This window comes from Mixophyes fleayi, chromosome 1 (assembly GCF_038048845.1).
Source record: "Mixophyes fleayi isolate aMixFle1 chromosome 1, aMixFle1.hap1, whole genome shotgun sequence".
In the NCBI taxonomy this organism is placed as follows: Eukaryota; Metazoa; Chordata; class Amphibia; order Anura; family Limnodynastidae; genus Mixophyes; species Mixophyes fleayi.
Window position 1 is genome coordinate 295765641 of NC_134402.1, and position 21042 is coordinate 295786682.

General features: G+C 39.7%; 1 protein-coding gene across 1 annotated transcript in view; it reads right to left on the bottom strand.

The window, feature by feature from the left end:
- Positions 1-16976, bottom strand: part of LOC142108185 (G-protein coupled receptor 54-like) — an 85480-nt gene extending 68504 nt beyond the window's left edge. The window contains exon 1 of the mRNA XM_075191809.1: positions 16600-16976. Coding sequence (XP_075047910.1) covers positions 16600-16900 — 301 coding nt within the window. The 5' untranslated portion in view covers positions 16901-16976. The remainder of the gene's footprint in view (positions 1-16599) is intronic.
- Between the last annotated feature and the right edge of the window lie 4066 nt (positions 16977-21042).

Consider the following 21042-nt stretch of genomic DNA (forward strand, 5'->3'; position numbering starts at 1 on the left):
GTATTGGCAGTCAGGGTGAAGAGGGACTGAGAAGAAAGCAGAACATAGATCAATGACAGTAAAATGACTGGCAGACTGTGGAATCTGCATGAGGATGACAGCTGGATTCGGCACTACGGGGAATTGGCTCTCAACAACTTTATTAATTCCCCTTAAGTCCTGGACTGATCTATAGCCCCTCCCCACATTCTTCTTCACAGGGAAAATGGGACTATTTGCTGTACTGGCTGTACGAATTAAAATCCCCTGTTGTAACAGCCTCTCAATAACAGGATATACCCCTAGTTCCACCTCCGGTTTTAATGGATACTGTGGGATTTTTGGAGCTATCCTACCACTTTTTAGGTTGACCATGACAGGGGCTACGTTTGCCATCAGTCCAGTGTCCTGTCCATCTCTGGTCCATAGGGAACCTGGTATTTCCAGCAACATCCCCTTTACTTGAGGTGGACTTTGTTCTATAACAGGAGAGTGTAACATTAACCTTTGAGGGGTGTCCAATATGTCCTGTACCTCATGTGCAACCTTCTCGGGTATATCTAGGAACACACCATCTGAAGTACAGTATATGACACATCCCATTTTACATAACAAGTCTCTCCCTAGTAAGTTAGTAGGAGCCGCTGCAGCTAAGAGAAACGAATGCTTAGTATGCAGAGGGCCGATAGTAACTTCAGCGGGTTTAGTTAGAGGATAATGTAACACTTTTCCCGTCACCCCCATAGCTGGAATGGTTTTACTGGTCACCTGTAGATTGAAAGGAGAGGTTATCACAGATCGGGCCGCCCCTGTATCTACAAGAAAAGTTTGTTTCCTACCAGCTTTGTCAACTATCATTGTTGGTTCTTCACTCTGACTCTCAGTTAACCTCACTGGCTGTAGACTACAGGTATGACCTGACCCCTAGCGCTGACTATTATTTTCTCGCGCAGCATTTGCTGCTATAATATGCGCGGGTAGCTGTGTGTTCTCTTGCCTATGTGTGTTTCTCCGTGGAGGATACCTATATGATTCCCCCCTTGATGTTTCTTTCCTTGCTTCTGGACAGAATCTCCTTATGTGTCCCTCTTTCTTACAGCGAAAACATACAATGACCTTTTTACTTGAGTTGTATGCTTGGTATGATTGTGGTTGTGTGTGTATTCCTTCTAAAGCCTGAATACTCACCGTCATCAACCTATCACCTTTCTCTTCTTTTTTCCTAAAGATATTTTTGTCATGTTCCACAGCAGACTCCCTAAGAGAGTCTACTGTGATACCTCTCCAGTTAGGTAATGAGGTTTGTACCCTGGTTTTTAAATTTTCCCTAAGACCATCCATTAACACTCCTACAGCTACTTCCCTGTGATGTGGATCCTCTCTTATGTCAGTTACTCCGGTAAAGTGTGTTATTGATGCTAGCGCCCTAGAAAAATAGTCTGCTGCTGTTTCACTATCCTTTTGTTTAATGGTGAAAATCTTACTCCAATTTACTACTACTGGAAAATAGATGGCTAAGTGTTTGACAACTTGTTCTATATTCTTTTGGTTAATCTCATCAGTCAAGGTGTCATCTTCCTTCAACAAACAATCTTCAATGAATTTTTGTATGTTAGTATTGGGAGGAAGACACGCCCTCAACACTACACGCCAATCCTTATTGGTTGGTTCGTGGGCATTTCCTAAGTCTTTAACAAATTTCTGACACTTAGCCAACTCTTTTCTAGGATCTGGGAATTCCGTCATAATGGAACGTAATTCTGATCTAGTCCAGGGACAATGCATTGTAACATTTCTTAAAGGAACTACACCATCCTTGTCCGGTTTCCCATTGGGAACTGATATTGTGCGGACTGGGAACGCACCCTCTGGTACACTGTCTTCAGGGGACACTATAGGATTTGCTGGTTCTAGATTTAGAACGCTTTCACTCCTAGTGATCACGCTACTCTCACCTATCTCAGCCATTTTCTCATACTTGCGCTGAGCCTCTAGTACACTAACAGCATGGGCAATGGCTGAAATCACAGTGGGTTCATCTTCATTTTCAGATACACTTGGTTGAAACTGGCTTAAAACAGGGTACAACTTAGCAATTTTTCTATTTTCAGTTTTAACAACGGCTGTACTTACCCCTCCCGCCACATAAGGTGGCGGGGGCGCGCTTGCGCTGAGTTCGCCACGTTTCGCAACGGGTACATCCACCTTGCGCGCGTTTTTCGTCACGCCTACTTCCGGTTTGCATTCGCTGCTCTGCCACGTGTTACCTTCCATTTGCCACAATTTTAAACAATCATTATGTCTATTTCTCTTTTTCGTTGACTTAATCAACCAAACTTTATCTCTTACGTTATTTAGTACTTCTGAATGAAAACTTCCTATTGTTGGGAAAGGCCTATCACAATCTTTGGTCATCTTGACCCACGTGTCGCAATACGCAGTTGCGTATGCACCATATTTCTTAAACATAAGATACCTAGCTGACCCCAGTGGTCCTTCCTTAAGCAGCACAACATCAACCATCTCTAGCGTTTGCTTCGCACCCATTGTGAAAACAACCTATTTCTCAACGCTACGTAAAAAGACTTTTTACCTGTTCTCCTTTCAAACAGAACCTACTAGAGATTTTTTTTTTTTTTTATCCATGGACGGTTTCACAGGCTACGCCCACGCACCTCCTAACCCAGAAATATCACTATGGACAACAGAAATATCAGCTCCTCGATATCCTGGCTCTCCACAAAATTCTGTTGAGAATTACTGAACTGGTAGTACCGGGGTTTTATACCCGTTTGTACCAGCGTAATTCCTCTCAGCCGTTCAACCCAAGTCACAAGCACGGTTGTACAACCATGCGGTCCGATCACACCGCTTAGCAATACTAACTATCACTAAACTTTGTGATTACTCTTGGGGAGAAAGTTTCCAAAAGCTTTTTAACTGTTCTCTTTTCAAACAGGGCTTTTGCTGCCAGTATACCTGCCTTGTATACTACCTCGGTTGCAAGCCCACCTCGTCAAACGGCAACCGATATCCCTGTCTTTTTGACAGTAAATCAACTTTCACTTCAAAATCATACAATCACCAAACACATACACCTTAGTTTTCTGCGCAGAAAATCAACAATATTCCCAACAATAGTGATAGTGTTTCAGAGACTTTCACAAGTGATTTATACTATGCATGTATAGCTATCAAATTGATTGTTTAACCACGTGGCAAATCTACCGGAAGTTCGCGTATGCACAGCAGGAAATACACATACGCTAAGCAATGCAATACAGTTAAAACGCACAATGACAGTAAAAAGAAACAGTTTTCTCTTTTGTCCCTAGGTTCTAGTTAGCGTGCCCTAGATAATGCAAAACGGACATTCGGTTTCGCAACACAGAGTAAAATTCAGGTTTTGAACACCATGCGTTCTTACCCGTTTATGACGCGTCTCCACCCTTTGTTGAGGAACCGAAATCCGTTGGTCTTGCGTATCATCAGCAACGAAACCTCCAAAGCTCACGAGCACCCAAATTGTTATGTGCGTACTGTCGCTAACCAATAACGATTGTCGAACCTCGATTTGTGTTTCCAAAGCACAAAGATTTATTCGCAATAAGTGGAATAATATGCTCAAGCGAAGTAATAGTAAATACAGCCGTTACTTATCGCAGGCGCTCTGGATCCAGTGCAGTCATTCAATCCTGAAGTCTGGGGACAAGATGTCTGCACTCTGGATCACAAGCTGCTGCTTATATACACAATCAAATACAGTAATACAATGAAGATGGTATAGCTTGCATCTATTGGTCCGGGTCTCAGGAATGTCCAAGGGGTCGTCAATCATTGACTGGTTCATCCTAAGGAATCCAAAGGAGGGAGTCATCTCTGCAGGGGGTATGCTCTGCTCTTCCCGCCAGGATTCCTTAGTCTTAAGTAGTTCATAATTCCCTATCATTCATAACTTGCGTATGCACTCTGCGATTCCCTCGCAGAATGAACCAAACAGTAGGATATGTAACAAGGTTCATTATGATACCACTCATGAGGTTATTCCTTTAACCCGTTCTATGTATTTCACTAATATGCATGTAACTCTGATATAACATATAAATACTACTATATTTCGACATAACTGACTATGTGCTGCAATTACCATTAATGTGTACTATTTTATAAGTATGCGTGTTTGTGCGAATATATGGTAAAAGACCGATTACTGTTGCTGCCACGTGTAGTGGATGCGTACGCCCTTTCACACCGTAGCGTGGCCTCGTACGTCATAGCGTACCGTACGCATCTTTTCAGACAAAGACAACCAAGTTTGCTAGACTTTAATTGAAATGACTTTATCCAATTTGCTGACTTCGACACATTATACAATGAGACTACTGAATTTGCCACATTTCTTCATTCACTGGTAACGTGTAGCACTAATTTGCATTGTGGGTCCACATTTCCTGCATAAACTCAAAATCATCAAAAATATAGTCCTCTATCGGAACATCAGGTGAAATACCATGCCTCTTGCTTGCAAATTGGGCATTTCATATGTAACACTCATGCATTTTTAAAAGATGTTTAACTTTAATTAGTCTGACAAACTACTTTGCTAGTCTATTGAGCATCTCTAAGGAGTTGTGTGGTTTACAAAATGTTCTGCAGTTGGTGCAGGCACATCGGGATCAGTGCATTTTTGTATCAGCCAAGATATTACAAACGAAAAAGACAAGAGTGAATATTCTTATAGTGGTATGATTTAAAATGTCATAGCAATGATTCTTATGTCATAAGATGAACAAAATATTGTCTTTGTAGGCTCTGTGCAAGATTAAAATGTTGTATAAGTTTGAGAGCTATACAACATTTTAATGGTTTCCTTCAAGTATTTTCAAAAGCAGGATTGCAGCTAAAGCTAACAGGTTTGACAGTCAGGATTCACAAAGTTCTCAGAAGCTCATGTGCCTTAGCGAGTACTGTAAAATTGCCACTATGATCGTTGTCTAGTAGATGGTGGAAGGTACCCACCAAACACAGATGTTACTGATGTTATTTAAATGATATAACACGCATCTAGGCTTATGAATAACAAGGCAGTATGAAACACCAAGAGTCATCTGCCTGTTACGGAACCAACAACCCTGTTCCTACACAATGTGATCACAAATTTTAAATGACTAATAAAATGAATCTCGGTGTGGCTGTGTAATACATTTGTCACCTGATTCAAATAATTAACATCAATTTCTCTTTGGGTTTATGTATGGGGTTGTGTAGACCACCCCCAGCCTTAACTGTACATGGTTCTAAGGAGCCACATCTGCCATATCCAGCATACTATGCCTGGCATTATGCATGGTCTGCACAGCATCTACAAATAGTATGATTAAAACCAAATTTACAAAACTAAAATGGTGGCGATATTCAGATTCTCTGAATTTCAAGAATTGAATTTAAAGAATGGCTTCTAAAAACACTGATAGTTGTATTACAAGTTGTGGTGTCCTATAACTTGCACAATATTATTCTCAAATATAGGTAGGGCTGCAGGGCTAATGCATGGGTTACTTTTTGTGGGCACTTTTCAATGTGTTTGGTTTCGTTTTGTGCAGGACTTTTTATATGTACATATATTGTGTTGATTGTATTGCCATTTTACATTTTTTAGTTCTAACTCTTGACTATGCACTCCATCTCACAGTATGATGATTTAACCCTCTCCCCTACATAAATAATCAGGATTACAGTTGTGTATCGGATGTCTCTATGACAGTGTTAATGAACCACCATGTTGAACTGGTCATTGCGAATAAATGTGTTGCTCCAGTTACGTACAACGATACAACATTTTTAAGCTTTAGTTGCTTAGCTTCACTCCCACTAGTGTACAATATAACCATATATAGTGAAGCAAAACTCAATGCTGTATGAATGACTGGGTTAATGTAATCTATGATATGGCCACCAGCAGCATAGAGGCTGCTAATAAGGTTGCTGTACTGTGCATTAACATACCTATCATACCTGTTGTGAGGATACTAAGACAATGATACCTCAAGGTAGAGTAAATAAATCACCTAGGTAAATATTGGGTGAAATACACACCCTTTTTTATAAAAATAAATAAATATATATTATACCGATCAGCCACAACATTAAAACAACCTGCCTAATATTGTGTAGGTCCGCTCGTGTTGTCAAAACATTATTGTGCTCTCATATACCTGCTGCATTACCATCTCCACTTTGTTGCTGAACTGTTCATGCTATTGCTATATTTGAATATACTGATTATACTGCTATATTGTATTCACTCATACTTCATTGCCGGTGGCACTGCTAACCCTGTTCCCATGTTCCTTGTCCCAATATACCAAGACTGTTCTGTAATCATCCAATCATCATTAAATCACTGATTGTACTTTTATCCTGCATCTGTTATCTATTCGCTATCTGGGTATAGAACTGACATTACCAGTGTGCTCATCTCACACTAGTTACTATCACTCCCCCAGGATTCTGCCCAACACCCCTGGTAGGGACCGCGACCTGCGAGCGAATGCCGCTAAACCCAAGTCACCTTGCGGTGATCGCTGGTGAAAACCATTCGCCCATTAGACTCCGCGCCCTGCTAGTGGTAACATCTGTTGGGTGGATCCAAGAGTCCAGAATACCAAATCGTGACAAATACATCTCCCCTGTATATATGGTGGAGTAAACAGAACTACGGTATATAACATGCAGCACTCGGCAGTGCACTGTGTCTTGAGCTGACAGGGAAGAGAATGTATCCTGTGACTTGAGAGCTAAATGGTCTAAATGATTTAATAGAGCCAGAAGAGCCAGAGAGCCAGAAGACTCAAAAGAGCCAGAAGAGTCAAATGAGTCAAAAGAACTAGATGAACTATTGAATTTCTGAGCCAGGAGAATGACTCATGACTCAGTGATCAGCTGCACAAAGTCTTACACAATATCTGAGCACAGCAGTGCCACCTTTGGTAGTTTAGATGTAATGACTCATGAGTATTATATGAGAGAGCTGAATAGCAGTGCTGCTGTATTAGCACCTACAAACCCAGTAGCATATTTAGCACAGATGGGAAGTGTAGGGAGAGGGTAGTTCAGGACCCAGTACCAAAGCCAGAATTAAGACTAATAGGACAGTGATTTTATCACAAAAATATGAGTAACAGGAACATACAGACACTCACACTCACACATAGGCTTTAGCTAGTCAGTGCAATTTCAGATGTTTTTTTTTAAATTAGATTTCTATTTCATGGACTGTGCTGTGCTTTCTACTTTACTTTTATAGTTTGGAAATAAAGAGCCATTGTGAATGAGACAGTGAGTGAGGCTGCTGGAGCTGCTCTGCTTTATCTCTAACTCCTCCTACTTGTTTTAGTTCCTGGTGAACTAATCTTTGCCAGAGCTATGAACTAAATGAGTTACTTCACTTTGAAGATTAGTCGTTTTGAACTGATCATTCATGTACTACCCATCACTAAAAAAAAATAAAAAAATTTGACTACACACAGTGTGCCCAAACATTTCCTATCCTGTCATAACCATGACCCCTCTGGGCTACAATTTGTTGGCATACAGAAAGTCAATAGATCTTGGAGAGGAGAGGATTTTATTTGCTCAATTTCACAGGAAGAGACTAGGTGGATTTTCCATTTTAGGACTCTGACACCTAAGGGCCTCAACATGGAAATCGATTTGAATTTTTTTCTATAATCTGTTAACCCCCCCTAGTAGAATTTGTATGCTATTTATATGGGTGTATAGATCTGTGTCTTTAACATTCTCTTTTATTACACATACTCTGGTATGACTCATTCTCCAACTAGTATGTTCATTCTTTTGTTAAAAGATAATTAATATTAATAATTAATATTAACTCAACACTTCAATGTAGGCTAGTACCTGGATTAATTGACTAATGGTTTAAAAATGGAAGGAGCCTCATTGGCTAATCGATATGCAGAGGGCATGAACTATACTGACCATTGGATCTATATATAAATCCGTTTTTGAACATCTACTGATCAAGTTAATCCCTGATGAAGCCCTGAATCGAAGAAACACGTTGGTTTGGAATTATATTCATTCACAATATTTATTTGGAGAAGATCCATTTATATCTTTTATTGGAGCTAGCTCCAGAACGGGTGCCTCTACTTTGGACTGGATCCATGAACGCACGCGCACCACCCCCTTTGTGTTGCTGTAAGCGGAAGCTGCAGAGATTCACCAAGGGGATTCTGTCCCAATTTACAAGCATAACAGTTACCGCATTAGTCAGGACCCACAGGATTTGGACCTGCTCAGAACTTTTACCGGACTAATCTCTCGGTATTGGTATCTTCTTTTGCTGGACAGTTACCCATCGTTGCCTCCATCTGATGGATATCATTGATCTCATATTCCTTGTTCCAAGAGATTAACTTTTGGATTTTTTCTTGGATTGCACTGTGCCTTTTTCATCAGTCATCAGTATTACTCTTGTGTATATATATATATATATGCAATATATATAATATGCAATTTGACCGTTATCATTTGGTCCGGACCTTATGTATTTGTACATGTTATTTATATGGTATGACCGTATCTAGGATTGGAATTATATTCATTCACAATTTTCATTTGGAGAAGTTCCATGTATATCTTTTATCGGAACTAGCTCCAGAACAGGTGCCACTACTTTGGTCTGGATTCATGTGCATGCGCGCACCACCCCCTTCGTGTTGCTGTAAGTGGAAGCTGTGGTGATTCACCACGGGGATTCTGTCCCAATTTACAAGCATAACAGTTACCGCATTAGTCAGGATCCACAGGATTTGAACCCGCTCGGGACTTTTATGGGACTAATCTTTCGGTAGTGTGGGGTACGCGTCACCGATGCTGTTAAATCCGACGCTGAGGACACCTACAAAAGGAAACTGATTTGAGAAGACAACAATAAGAATATACACAGACTTACCTGATCAGCGACTATCCAGATATCCGATCGTAGCAGGACACTGACAGCAGATTTTTCCGAATGCACAGGTGTCCGGCAGTAGTGGCTCACATCAGTGCACCCTCAATGAATTTTTTATTTACAGTGGCAATGTCGGGACCCCTCTCTTATCAGTTAACCAGTATGGTCCCGACATTCCCGCTTTAAATAAAAATTCATTGAGTGCGCACTGACGCCAGCCACTACTGCCGGATACCTGTGCATTCGGAAGAAGCTGCTGTCAGGGTCCTACTATGATTGGATATCTGGAAAGTTGCTGATCAGGTAAGTCTGTTTATTCAGCGTCGGATTTACCAGCATCAGTGAAGAGACTACAACCGTCTCAGTATTGGTGTCTTTTGTTGCTGGACAGTTACCCATTGTAGCTTCCATCTGATGGGGTAAGTTTACTATCATTGATCTCATATTCCTCGTTCTAAGAGATTAACTTTTGGATTTTATCTTGGACTGCACTGCGCCTTTTTCATCAGTCACCAGTATTACTCTCTCTCTCTCTCTCTCTCTCTCTCTATATATATATATATATATATATATATATATATATATATATGCAACTTGACCTTTATCATTTGGTCTGGACCTTATGTATTTGTCCATTTTATCTATATTTTATGACCGTATCTATGGTCAGGAAGTTATTTAATTAAAATTGTAAAGTTATTATCTAGTACTTTTTCTGTGCCAGGGAACTCTTCTGTTTACGAATTCTATCACATTCCCTGTTTTGTTCACACAATAAAATTGGTGGTGCGAAGCTTTTTAAAACATGACAGGGACATGCAGGAGATGCTGTCTGTGGCCCGTAAAATATCTGGGCATTTTCGGCATTCGGCAACAATGTGTAGGAGATTGCAGCAGCTGCAACAGCAATTTACTTTGCCCTGCCACCAACTGAAGAAAGAGGTGGTGACAAGGTGAAATTCCACCCTGTATATGCTTCTTCGGATGAAGGAACAGCGAAAAACCATCCACGCTTACTCCACAATCCATGACATTGGGAAAGGAGGGGGAATTTATTTTAGTCAAGCGCACCGGTGAATACTTTTCGTGTTGTGCAAGGTGCTGAAACCATTCAAAGTAGTCAACTTTGAAGTGAGTTCAGACACTGCTAGCTTGAGTCAAGTGATTCCCTTAATTAGACTTTTGGAAAAGCAGCTTGAGAAACTGAAGGAGGAGATGAAACAAAGCAATTACGCTAAGTATGCCGGACTTGTAGATCAAGTACTTTATTAGCTTCGCCAGGATCCAAGGATCACTACATTTTGGTGACTGTGCTTGATCCTCGGTTTAAGAGCTATGTCTTCTCTTTGTTTTCAACTGACCCAGATCTGAAGAGATGCAAGGAGCTCCCGGTGAGCAAGATGACAGCTCAAGTGTTACTTGAGAGGACGGCGTCTCCTTCTTCAGTTTCTCACTCAACTGTTGACACCTCTGCCGGAACTCCACCTGATCCGACTACATCCAAAGGACGGTGGAGGATTATTTTCACGACAGCATAGAAATAGACACATCAGACAGTCCCTTTACATACTGGGAGGCAAAAAAGGGAATTTGGAGACCCATGTACCAACTCGCTTTGCACTGCCTAAGCTGCCCACTCTCCAGTTTGTACTCGGAAAGAGTTTTCAGCACAGCCGGGAACATAAAAATGAACTTCAAGTTCCACGAGGAAGGCCTTTCCCACCAATTACATCAAAACACTGAGACTTCTGCAATGGTGGATTCCAGCAGTGATTAATTAATAATGTGTAAGGATGATGTACACACTGATGAGGGTGAGGATGAGGCTGAGTATGATGACAACAACATCTTGCCACAGTAGAGTTCATTAACAGCACTGTTACCTTAGGTGCCTTAAGCCCATTGTTACCTTGTTTTGTGTGACACTTTTGTGGCTGAAGTGCTTGGTTTGTTAAAGTGTGCATGTCCATTTAAAGATCCAACATAAGGGTGGGTGGGAGGGCACAAGGACAATTCCATTTTGCACCATTTTTCCTTTCAGCTACCGCTGTGTGCCAATGTTACCTACATATGCTATATACTTTTGTATGCTTAGCAAAAATCTTAGACACCCATTGATGATGCAGATGACTCAGCACAACATTTTGACATCTGGTCTTGTCTACTGTAAAAGAATTGACCAGAATTAACTGTAACTCCACCTGATCCTACTATCAACTATCAACATCCAAAGAATGGTGGAAGATTTTTTCTTATTTTTCTGAACTGTATAAAGACAACAGTTTTATTAACAAAGAACAATGTTGCTTGCAGAAGTAATGTAAGCATGGATGTCTAAATAGACGTGTATATGTATTACCTTTCACTTTGCTGCTGTGTCATCAAGTGTTTGTAATCAAAGGTACCTAACTAGATTATAATTTTTTGTGAATTGGGGCTGATTCGAAGTTCAGTGATGAACTTGCTTTTTGCTGGGAATTACAATGGCTCTTTTTAGTGCATTTTTTGGCAGCCTGGATTGGTGTGGGTCTGATAAATGCACGCATCCTGGGGGGTCAGCGCTCGTTGCCATGTATTAGCTGTAGAATTACCTCAGTTATCCAAGAAACAGGTGGAGCGATCAAATGAACCATAACTGGTTCATGATCCAAGGACAAATCCATCTTGCACCACTTTTCTTTTCTGCCACTGCAGTGTGCCAATGTGTCCTAGATGTGCTAGAAACTGCCGTGTATTTGACTCATTGCTTTGTCGCTTAGCATCCAGCCAGGTCACTTCAGTATTGTCCGAAATTTATGAAAATAATATTGTGACCTGTGAGGTGGTCAAAATTGACTGCAAATGACTTGAAATTAGTGCTATTGAGGTTAATAATAATAATGTAGGAACAAAAAAAGGAGCCAAATTATGTGATTTTAGCATATTTTATGAATTTTTCTAAAAAATATAGATCCAAAACCAAAAGCAACTGTGTTTAGGTTACAACACCTTTATTATGAATACATTTGCATATTGTTTCTTATAATGCAATAAAAATTATTTTTAGCCGTGTGTGTTTTCGCATTTTCCTAAATTGATAACCAGCAGATTTTCCAAAGAAAATAAACTCATATAACAGTATTATATATTCTTGCATCCCCACATTTTTTAATTCATTCAAGAGCTTTAACAATGTTATACTCTTGCTTACACAATTCTTGGATATTTGTGTTATTTAGTGATAGTAAATAATACTCTTAATCATATACTGTCTATATATTGAAGCAATTCCATATAATATTGGGCATTAGATATTATATAGATAATTTCCCTTAAGTTAGGAATCGCTGCTAAACAGTTAGCTGAATAATCAGCTAATTAGCTGCTCTATTTGTGATTAATTACAACATTTATGTTGTGATTTGTTTCAAATAATATTGCTTCCAGCGATGTATAGATATTCTTACGGCAAATTAATTGGCAACAATTTTTGCTAGGGAATGGATTCTTATAAGATTGTGTATAATTATATCCACACAAAATGAATACACTCCAGAGCCTTAATAAGTTAATAGTATTGCAATTATGCACCACAACCTTTGATTTTTTTATATAATAATCACTATGTCTTAATAGACAGTTCTCTTAAATGTTATCCCTTCTATGAGGAACTGCAGCTCAACAATTCGATAACTAGTCTGCTAGAGAGTAACCGGATTACTATAAGATTAAGCAAATGGATGCGTTATTGAATGTTGTTCTGCCCTAAAAAACACACACGCTGCCTGGCACATTCATTCCGTTAATTCATTAATAATGTTGTTTTATATATATATATATATATATATATATATATATATATATATATATATATATATTGGCATTAAGTCCTCAAGCCCATAGATATAGCATATATGCAACCCTCTTCAGTTAAGTACTTGGACAATGGGGGATATGGCACTTTTTATGCCAATGCCTCTGCCGTAGTTAATCATACTTGCCAATTTATGGCAAGTATGATCCGGGAGCCTGCCGGGGAAGGCGGGCGTGCAGGGGGCGGGGCTCCAAAAATTGCATCATTTTGGCCCCGAAAATCGCGTTTTGGACCTAAATCTGCCCACTTCACTAAGAAGTTGGCAGATCCGAGAGATTGCCACACTCTCCCGGGAGTCTGTGAAACTCACACGAAATGTGGGAGTCTCCCGGACATTGCGGGAGAGTTGGCAAGTATGAGTGAATATATCTGTGGAATAAATGCACACATGTATATTGTACATGTCAATGTACACACTTACAACTACCAATTCTCTGCCCTCCTCTGGGAGTGGGTTGGCACTACTTCTGCTGGAACAGTAAAGTAATGTGTCCATCCCCTCCACTCTGCCACAAGTGACTAAAGATGGCCAGGGCAAACAGTGCTTGGTGCTGGAATAGCAAAGGAGCTTCTTAATAGCGCCATTATTTTAATCTCTATCAGAAATGCGAGCAGATCTTCATGCTGGAGGTTAATTTTGGTAACACTTTAAAAATGTGTATGCAATCAAGGTCAGGAACTCTACCAGTTGTACATGTCGTTAAATTGCAAATGAGCAGTAAAAAGTGACCTGTAAACATTAATTCTCTCAGTTCCTCCATTAGAATCTATAGTGGATTATTAGCAAACAACTGTGCCTTTCTACTATCAGTCAAAGAGGGGAGGGGCAGAGAGTTGATGAGACAGGGAAGTGAAGGGGAGAAATGAGTCTCTGCATATATATAATACACTGTGGCTGGTCTCAGGTTTGAGGCCAACCACCAGAAGTACAGGTTGTGAGGACAAAAAAAGTGTGTGAAAAAATGACTGGTGGTCGCTGGAGAGAACCCCCTGTATTTCGGCACCCTGGGGGGTCTGAGGAGCATGTAAGAGTCATGTGGGGAGGTCTAAGGGCATGTAAGAGGCATGTGATGCATGTTCCATACAACACCTCTGCATCCCCATGGAGGATGGTCAATGAGGATGACTCAGGAAGATGGAGGGGGTGCTGCCTGTTTCATCAGTACTGGGCACCACAAGTTCTGATGGCAGCCCTTCCTAGTATTTTATCTGAATATGTTTACACCAAAAAGCCATCCCTCTTCACAGGGCGGACAAATAATGCAGATGTGCATACAGATGTGTAGATGTCTCAGGTTACTAAGGCAGGTTATGTTGCAAAATTAATCCTTTTGGTCTATAACAATTTCAATATAAAAACAATGTCCACAAAGGTGGACAAAACAAGCGTCAGGTATAAATAGAGTAATACATTATTATGAACTTTGCTGACTTAAGTTGTTTTCAATATTTTACTAAAATATACCCCACAACATTAAGGCTATGTCCAGACTGACTTTTTCAGAACATACAAACATACAGCTTCTGAAGCACCTTGACACTTCTGTTACACTCTTAAAATGCCCCTCCATTCACTTTAAACGTTCATTTATTTTCTGTTACATGCCAAGAATTGGAGGGGAAAATGTGAGCAGCCTTATTTCCCAAGCTCCGGGATGCGGCTTGAGTGTAGAAAGCACCTATGGTTTTTCAAAATGAGCAAAAAAGTCAATCAGCTTAACAGAAAACTGAGAAAGCAGATCGTGCTCCAGAAATGTCAGCAAAGATCAACTCCTTCGCATGTGCTGCTCACGGACCTTGGTAGAAGTAATTGTTTTTACATTATATTACTGAGCGCTTACAACCACAGATGTAACAATAAATGCAATATCAAATATTTGATGCTTTGACAATACATAAGCACTTATACTGTATACAACAATTCATTTTCAAAACCATGAAAGTAATCCAGTATTTCATATTTAAGCATCCATCTACATGTGCATGCGAAGTGCAGATTTAGACTAAATCCGTATTTTTAACATGTATGAAGTATGTGTGATTGGGTGGACGTACATATTTAAAGCTGTATGTGCATTTTTTACATCCAGTATGGTCCAACTTCTATTTTTACAAAGATGTGTCTTATAAACAAGTGCTTTACGCTACAGAAATCTTTAAATATCATAGCATAAGTAAATGTTTTACAACGTGGATATGTTTATATATATATATATATATATATATATATATATATATTTATATATATATATATATATATATATATATATATATATATATATTTATGTACATTTGAAAGGGCTTTATAATGTACCACTTATAAACCATGATCTCTACTGTATAGATTATGAACATATTTTATTTCAATAAATGCAAACGAAGCAGCATTTATTACTCACCATTGCACAGAGTCTTCGTTTTGCCATTTACTTAAATATCCCAATGTGGTCACAGCTACACCTAAGGGATTTGTCAAACAATAGCACAAATTCTTCACTGAAAATTAGCCAGATTGCACCTCACCCCAAACTCTACTCCATCTGCACAAACAAAGGTTGGAGAGCAAAATTACACTAAGGGGTCCATTTAACATTGGTGGATGGCAGTAAAATTAAGTTTGTATTGCTGCATACCACAGCGTAACAAAATGTCCTGCAGCTTAAATTCATTGAGCCAGGGCACATTGGCGACACCTGGTGAACTCCCCCACCCCTTTTAACGCTGCCAGTGAATGAAGGATCTGATCCCAGTATGGCTATTGCGCATGCACGGCAAAGGCATAGCAATGGGCTCTGCCGATGGACGAGGTGCTTCCTCTCCAGCATCAATAGAGTCCTCTGGAATTCATTTAAAAGGTAAGTTAACACCATCTTTAAATGGCGTTAGTTGTTAAATTGGATCCCAACGCCAGGATTGTAGTGTCCAGCGTTATACAAGTTAAAGCAGAAGAAATCTCTAATTAATTTAAAAAAAATGATAAATAAGAGGAAGAATTGCGATGGTCATCCTTTGGAGAAAACAGCTGTTTTCTCCAAATTTTAGCTCAGCATAGTAGATAAACAATTTAGCTTCTTAGGCTGGGAACACACCACAGAAAATTTGTCCCAACGCAATATTTTTAAGGATTGTAACAACGACTAACAAAAAAAAAAGTTCCGATCAGCATACTGATTCATGTGTACACACTATTCATGTTTTATAAGATTTACCTTCAGATCTGTGCTCTTCATCTGTCATAACCATCTGCTGAAAAGATTGTGACTCTGCACACTCCATAGAGATCTATGGACACTGCTGGTCTTGAGTGCATACACACTGAAGAATCGGCACAACACTGTTCTATCATTGACCAAGACTTTTAGTTCAGTTTAAAAACCAAATCAAATGATACAATGTGCTTTGAAACGATAATCGTTCATTGTTGGAGCATACACACTAATGCGATATCAGGCCAAATGGTCGTTTATGGTATGATTGGCCGAATAATCGGCTGAAATCCCTGTAGTGTGCACCCAGCCTCACACTGTGTAATGTTACACCTGAACTGAAATAAGTTTGTAATTGGCACTAATTATTTAACATGCAATTGAAGTGTCAATATTCTCTGAATTGCAAAACATTGCAACATAATTTCTTTTCTTATTATACTGAATTATCTTTGACGGTCTATGACATACCTGAAAATTAGATCAGTCTCAATGTATTTCATTTTTGTAAGACATTACATAAATAAAGAAAATAAAACATTTGAAAAAAATATTTCTGAAATAAATAAATTCTAACTTACCAATATAGAAATTAGTCACTGTCCTCATCTGTTTATGCTTGGTTATTACATATATGACCAGTGCATTGCCCACGAGTCCCACCAGCATGATAAGAGTAAAAAAGAGAGGGACAAGCCAGGCATCCACCAGCAAAGGAGGGGTCTGTTGGGAATCATACAATGTCTCATTGCGCCCGGATAGAGAGGGATGTTCAATCTTTGGACCCTTAACAGAGTCATTAAGGCAGGAGAGCAGCGACAAGTTTTCCCTTTCACTTGGAATTATCTCAAGTGGTAGTGTAGTTCCTCTGGCTGCTGTCATGGTTGGAAAAGTTTTAAAAGCTGCAGGCAGTCCACTTGTCCAACAAAGCTGTTCCCTGTCACAGCCAAGTCATCCACATTATATATTATATACTACTTATTGTAGTAATTAAACTGTGGATGTTTGCTGAATGCATGCAGTCTGATGCCTTTCTTTGAACCTGTGCCTATTTATAGTCACTATCCACTGTAGAACAAAGAAAGTAATTATGTCAGGGTCCAGGCAATTATATGCATCCAGCAACTCTGATCAACCTGCCTGCAGATGTGTGGCTTGTAAATGAAGGTACTTACCACTAACAACCTTGAATCAAATGTCAATGCATGTTTGTGGCGTATTGCCGTGCAACATGTAATCATCAAGGCTGAGATTCAGTAAGAACAGACAGAAAATACTACAATGATACAGCTCTGTCTGGGTCCTAATGCTTGTTATCTAGAACATCTTTATAAGTAACTGCCCTAATAAGCCTATAAATATATAAAATACACTAAAAATAACCTAGCAATGTAAAATGTAACAATATACATCCATTATCACTAGTCATAACTAACTGCACATTGCTGTATCTATAGAAGATCAAAAAGTACTTTAAAATACAAATTAATTCACTAGCATTGGACACTCAGATATTTAATATAACTGGCAAAGTACAGCTCTAGCCATGTCTCTAGCCATTTTTATTTTGCAAAAGAAAAAATAAGGAGGAAATGGTACAAAAGGAGAAGAAAGTAGGGGAGATGGATACATAGACGGTAACAGCACACATAATAAGCTATATAAAATATTTAAAAACACAAGAGCAGCATAATAAATAGTCCCCGTGACAGCCTACCAGCTTCTCCTGCACTTTAGAACTGTCTTTCCTCCAACTATATAAATGTCCTGGAATGCTCCAATACCATCATCATGAGAGTCTCTCCCTGCTGTCTCCCCATCAACCTTAGAGTCTCTCCCTAAACCCCCATAGAATCCCCCTCAGCCTGTCACTCTTTCCCCCTCCTCTCTGTCTCCCTATCAGTATGAGCCTCTGTCTTCAACCTCCTACCCTTTTGTCTCCACCTCAGCATGTGAATCTCTTCCTCTTTCTCCCTTTCCCCTCACCTTTTCCCTCCTCATCCTGCCCTCCCCATCAGCATGTGAGTCTCTCCCTCTGTCTCCTGCTCCCTTCCCTCTGAATCTGACAGTGTACCCCCATTACCCACCTTTGTCCTCTCAGAGTGTGATGGCTTCTGCCTCCATCTTAGCATATCCCATATGGGGATGTGCTTCTCCATAAGAGTTTGTCTACTATAGTATACAAGTCAGAAGTCTGGCTGGAAAAAAGTAGTGTAATGTCATAAATGTGTGAATAATATTTAGTTCTCTATGGTACATAGTTTTTTTTACTGTAATTTATGACTATATAAATAATTTGCATGTTATTGAGGGGTGACTTGTAAGCACAGATCTTTTTATCTTTTAGTGTAGTGTGGCTGCTGTTGGAGGGTGAATGGAGCTATTAAGTTAATGATGAGGTGAGGGTGGGGGATATTCATTTTTTGGTGGGGTAATACATTTAGCGGCAGTAGGGGATATTCATTTATTGTTGGAGATTATTAATTTAATAGGAGTAAGAGCTATTAATTTATTAATGGGGACTATTGGGGACTATTATTTAATTTTGGGATGATTGTGATTATGGGGACATTGTGATGCCTATTAATTTAAGTTGTGGTGTGCTTTTGATTTAATGCCACACTGGTTTGGTGGAGGGAGGCCCATGAGGTGAATAATAACTAACTCTTTTCCAAAGAGGCCCAACATTCCAGGATACAGCCAATCAGCAAGTGAGGTTAAGCACCAGATAGTCAAAACTATAAGAACAAGTAGGATAGTGTAGCACGAGGTTGGACAACAGTGGATGCCTCCAGAGTAGGATAGCTATGTCTCCTCCGGCAGTGTGCCACAGTTGGGAGCCAGCATCTACTCCCACCAAAATGTGTTGTTATGACTCTGCATTTAAGGTGTGCCAAATAAAACTTTAAGTATGTTTGAAAAAATCTGGACTGTATCTGAGCAAGATGGAATATGATAGCAATATTGGCATGCAAACCTGTGTGACCTTAAAAATAAGAAGATGGTTGCTGTACATAGTGGTAAGCATCAGACAGACAAAACCATATGTGTGACAGTGTGCCCTCCTCTCTACACTGTCTCCAACAAAGATTAAAAACATTTGAGAATGTTGCAAACAATTTCACTGGGTCCATGTCCCTTCTATAGCCCACTTGATGGTGTTCTTCCTTACAGATACAGAGTTTGTCACTACATTTGCTCTAATAGATGACCTCTATTAATTTTTTAGGGTCTCCTCAATGCCTCACTCCTGATTGATCTCTTGTTGTTCCTTGGGGTCTGAAACCATAGGACAGTAGCATACTATAAATAGTTGAAGGTAATTTCACATAGGAACTCTTCCAGCAGAGAGACCCCAGCATAGTGCATCAAGGAAGCGTATGCTCTCTATGGAAATTACCATATATGTGTTTCAATTTAAGATATTTATACTGGCCTATGTAAAGTATGTGGTACCACTTTTGAATATCTGCGAAGGAGGTAAAGCTCTGAAAAGGAGTAATGTCTTCCAGGAAAAGCACACCTGCTGAATCTAAGAGAAGAGTCCCAGGTCCGTGCCTGGGGGATAGACTAGATTATTTCAGAGTGGAATTAAAGATGGGGCTGGGAAGATCAAAGCAAAGCTATGCATGTACCTGCCTCAAAATAAAAGCGATAAAGCTATAGTAGGAATGATTCTGGTCTCAGGGGTTATATGGCAAAGGGGGAAATCAAAGGGCAGTGGAAACTGAGATATAATTAGAAGGTTCTAATTCTAAGTTGACCCATATTCTCGTGTTATTGGATAACTGCCAGAGCATGCACTGAGACAAATGGGTGGCAATAAAATATATTCTTATATTAGAGGATCCCCACATATGTAAAGGACCTACATATGCACATGTGTGCACTTACTAGACCAAAGGAACTTTGAAATCTTGCTTTATAGCCAACTGAATGTTAAAAAATTACTTGAAACAGATGATAGTTTCAGAAGCACATGCGCTTTCACTTTGTTTGCAATTCCAATCCAGGAAATGAGACATGAATACCAACTTTGGAGATCCGTTTTTTGTTTGTTTAAAAAAGAGCAGGGTAATTTGATTTTATAAAGAAATCTCTTTGTGATGAAAACCCCAAGGTAGGGGGGTCATGGCTAGAATGCCCAAGAACGCTGGTTCCAGGAGCTTTGCATAGTGCTCTCTAACATCTCCACACATCGGGATACTGGAACCCCATTCAAACCATCCGGCTCCACACTTTTACCATCCGTCCTGTCAACCGTAATGCTGATTTTCCATCAGTGACTTTTCTCTCCTCCTTTCTTTTGTTTGCACATGCACATTGGTCTCAATTGTCCTTGGCTGTCGTCTCAAATGATTTTATTTACTTGTACACATTTAATTAATTTAAAGAAGCGCGTCTTTTCTCTTTCACTAATTTCTAGTTTGTTTTTCTGGGAGTTGACCACTCCCTCCAGGTGCTGCATACTTTAGAAAACGGAGATTCAGGGAAGGTTTTAAATGTGGCACCCTGAATATATATTTGTTTCACTGGTGAGGGAGAGACTCACCTACAGGAGATGCCTTGACGTGGCAGGTGAGCTTAATGGCAAAATAGCTATATTGTGCACAAAATTCTACATTAAGTATATGCCGACACATAGTGATTTATATAATGTTTGTTTATGAGCACTGGACAATACCTTTATTTTGTTTGCACATGCACATTGGTCTCAATTGTCCTTGGCTGCTGTCTCAAATAATTTTATTCAGTTGTACATATTTAATTCATTTAAAGTAGCGCCCCTTTTTTCTCTCACTAATATTAGATTTGTAACTCCTGCAATGAGCTGCCCCTGGATAAATTGACTGAGCCCCCCCTGAAGCCTTCCTCCCACAAGTTACCTGTCAATCAATACCATTTAAGCTTTCTCCTCCACCTGGGCGGGATATCTGGCACACAGCTCGCAGGAGTAGAAGGAAGCTTTGCTCTGCCCTCAAATATGGAAGAATAGAGCGTGACCTGAACTTTTCATCATGTTT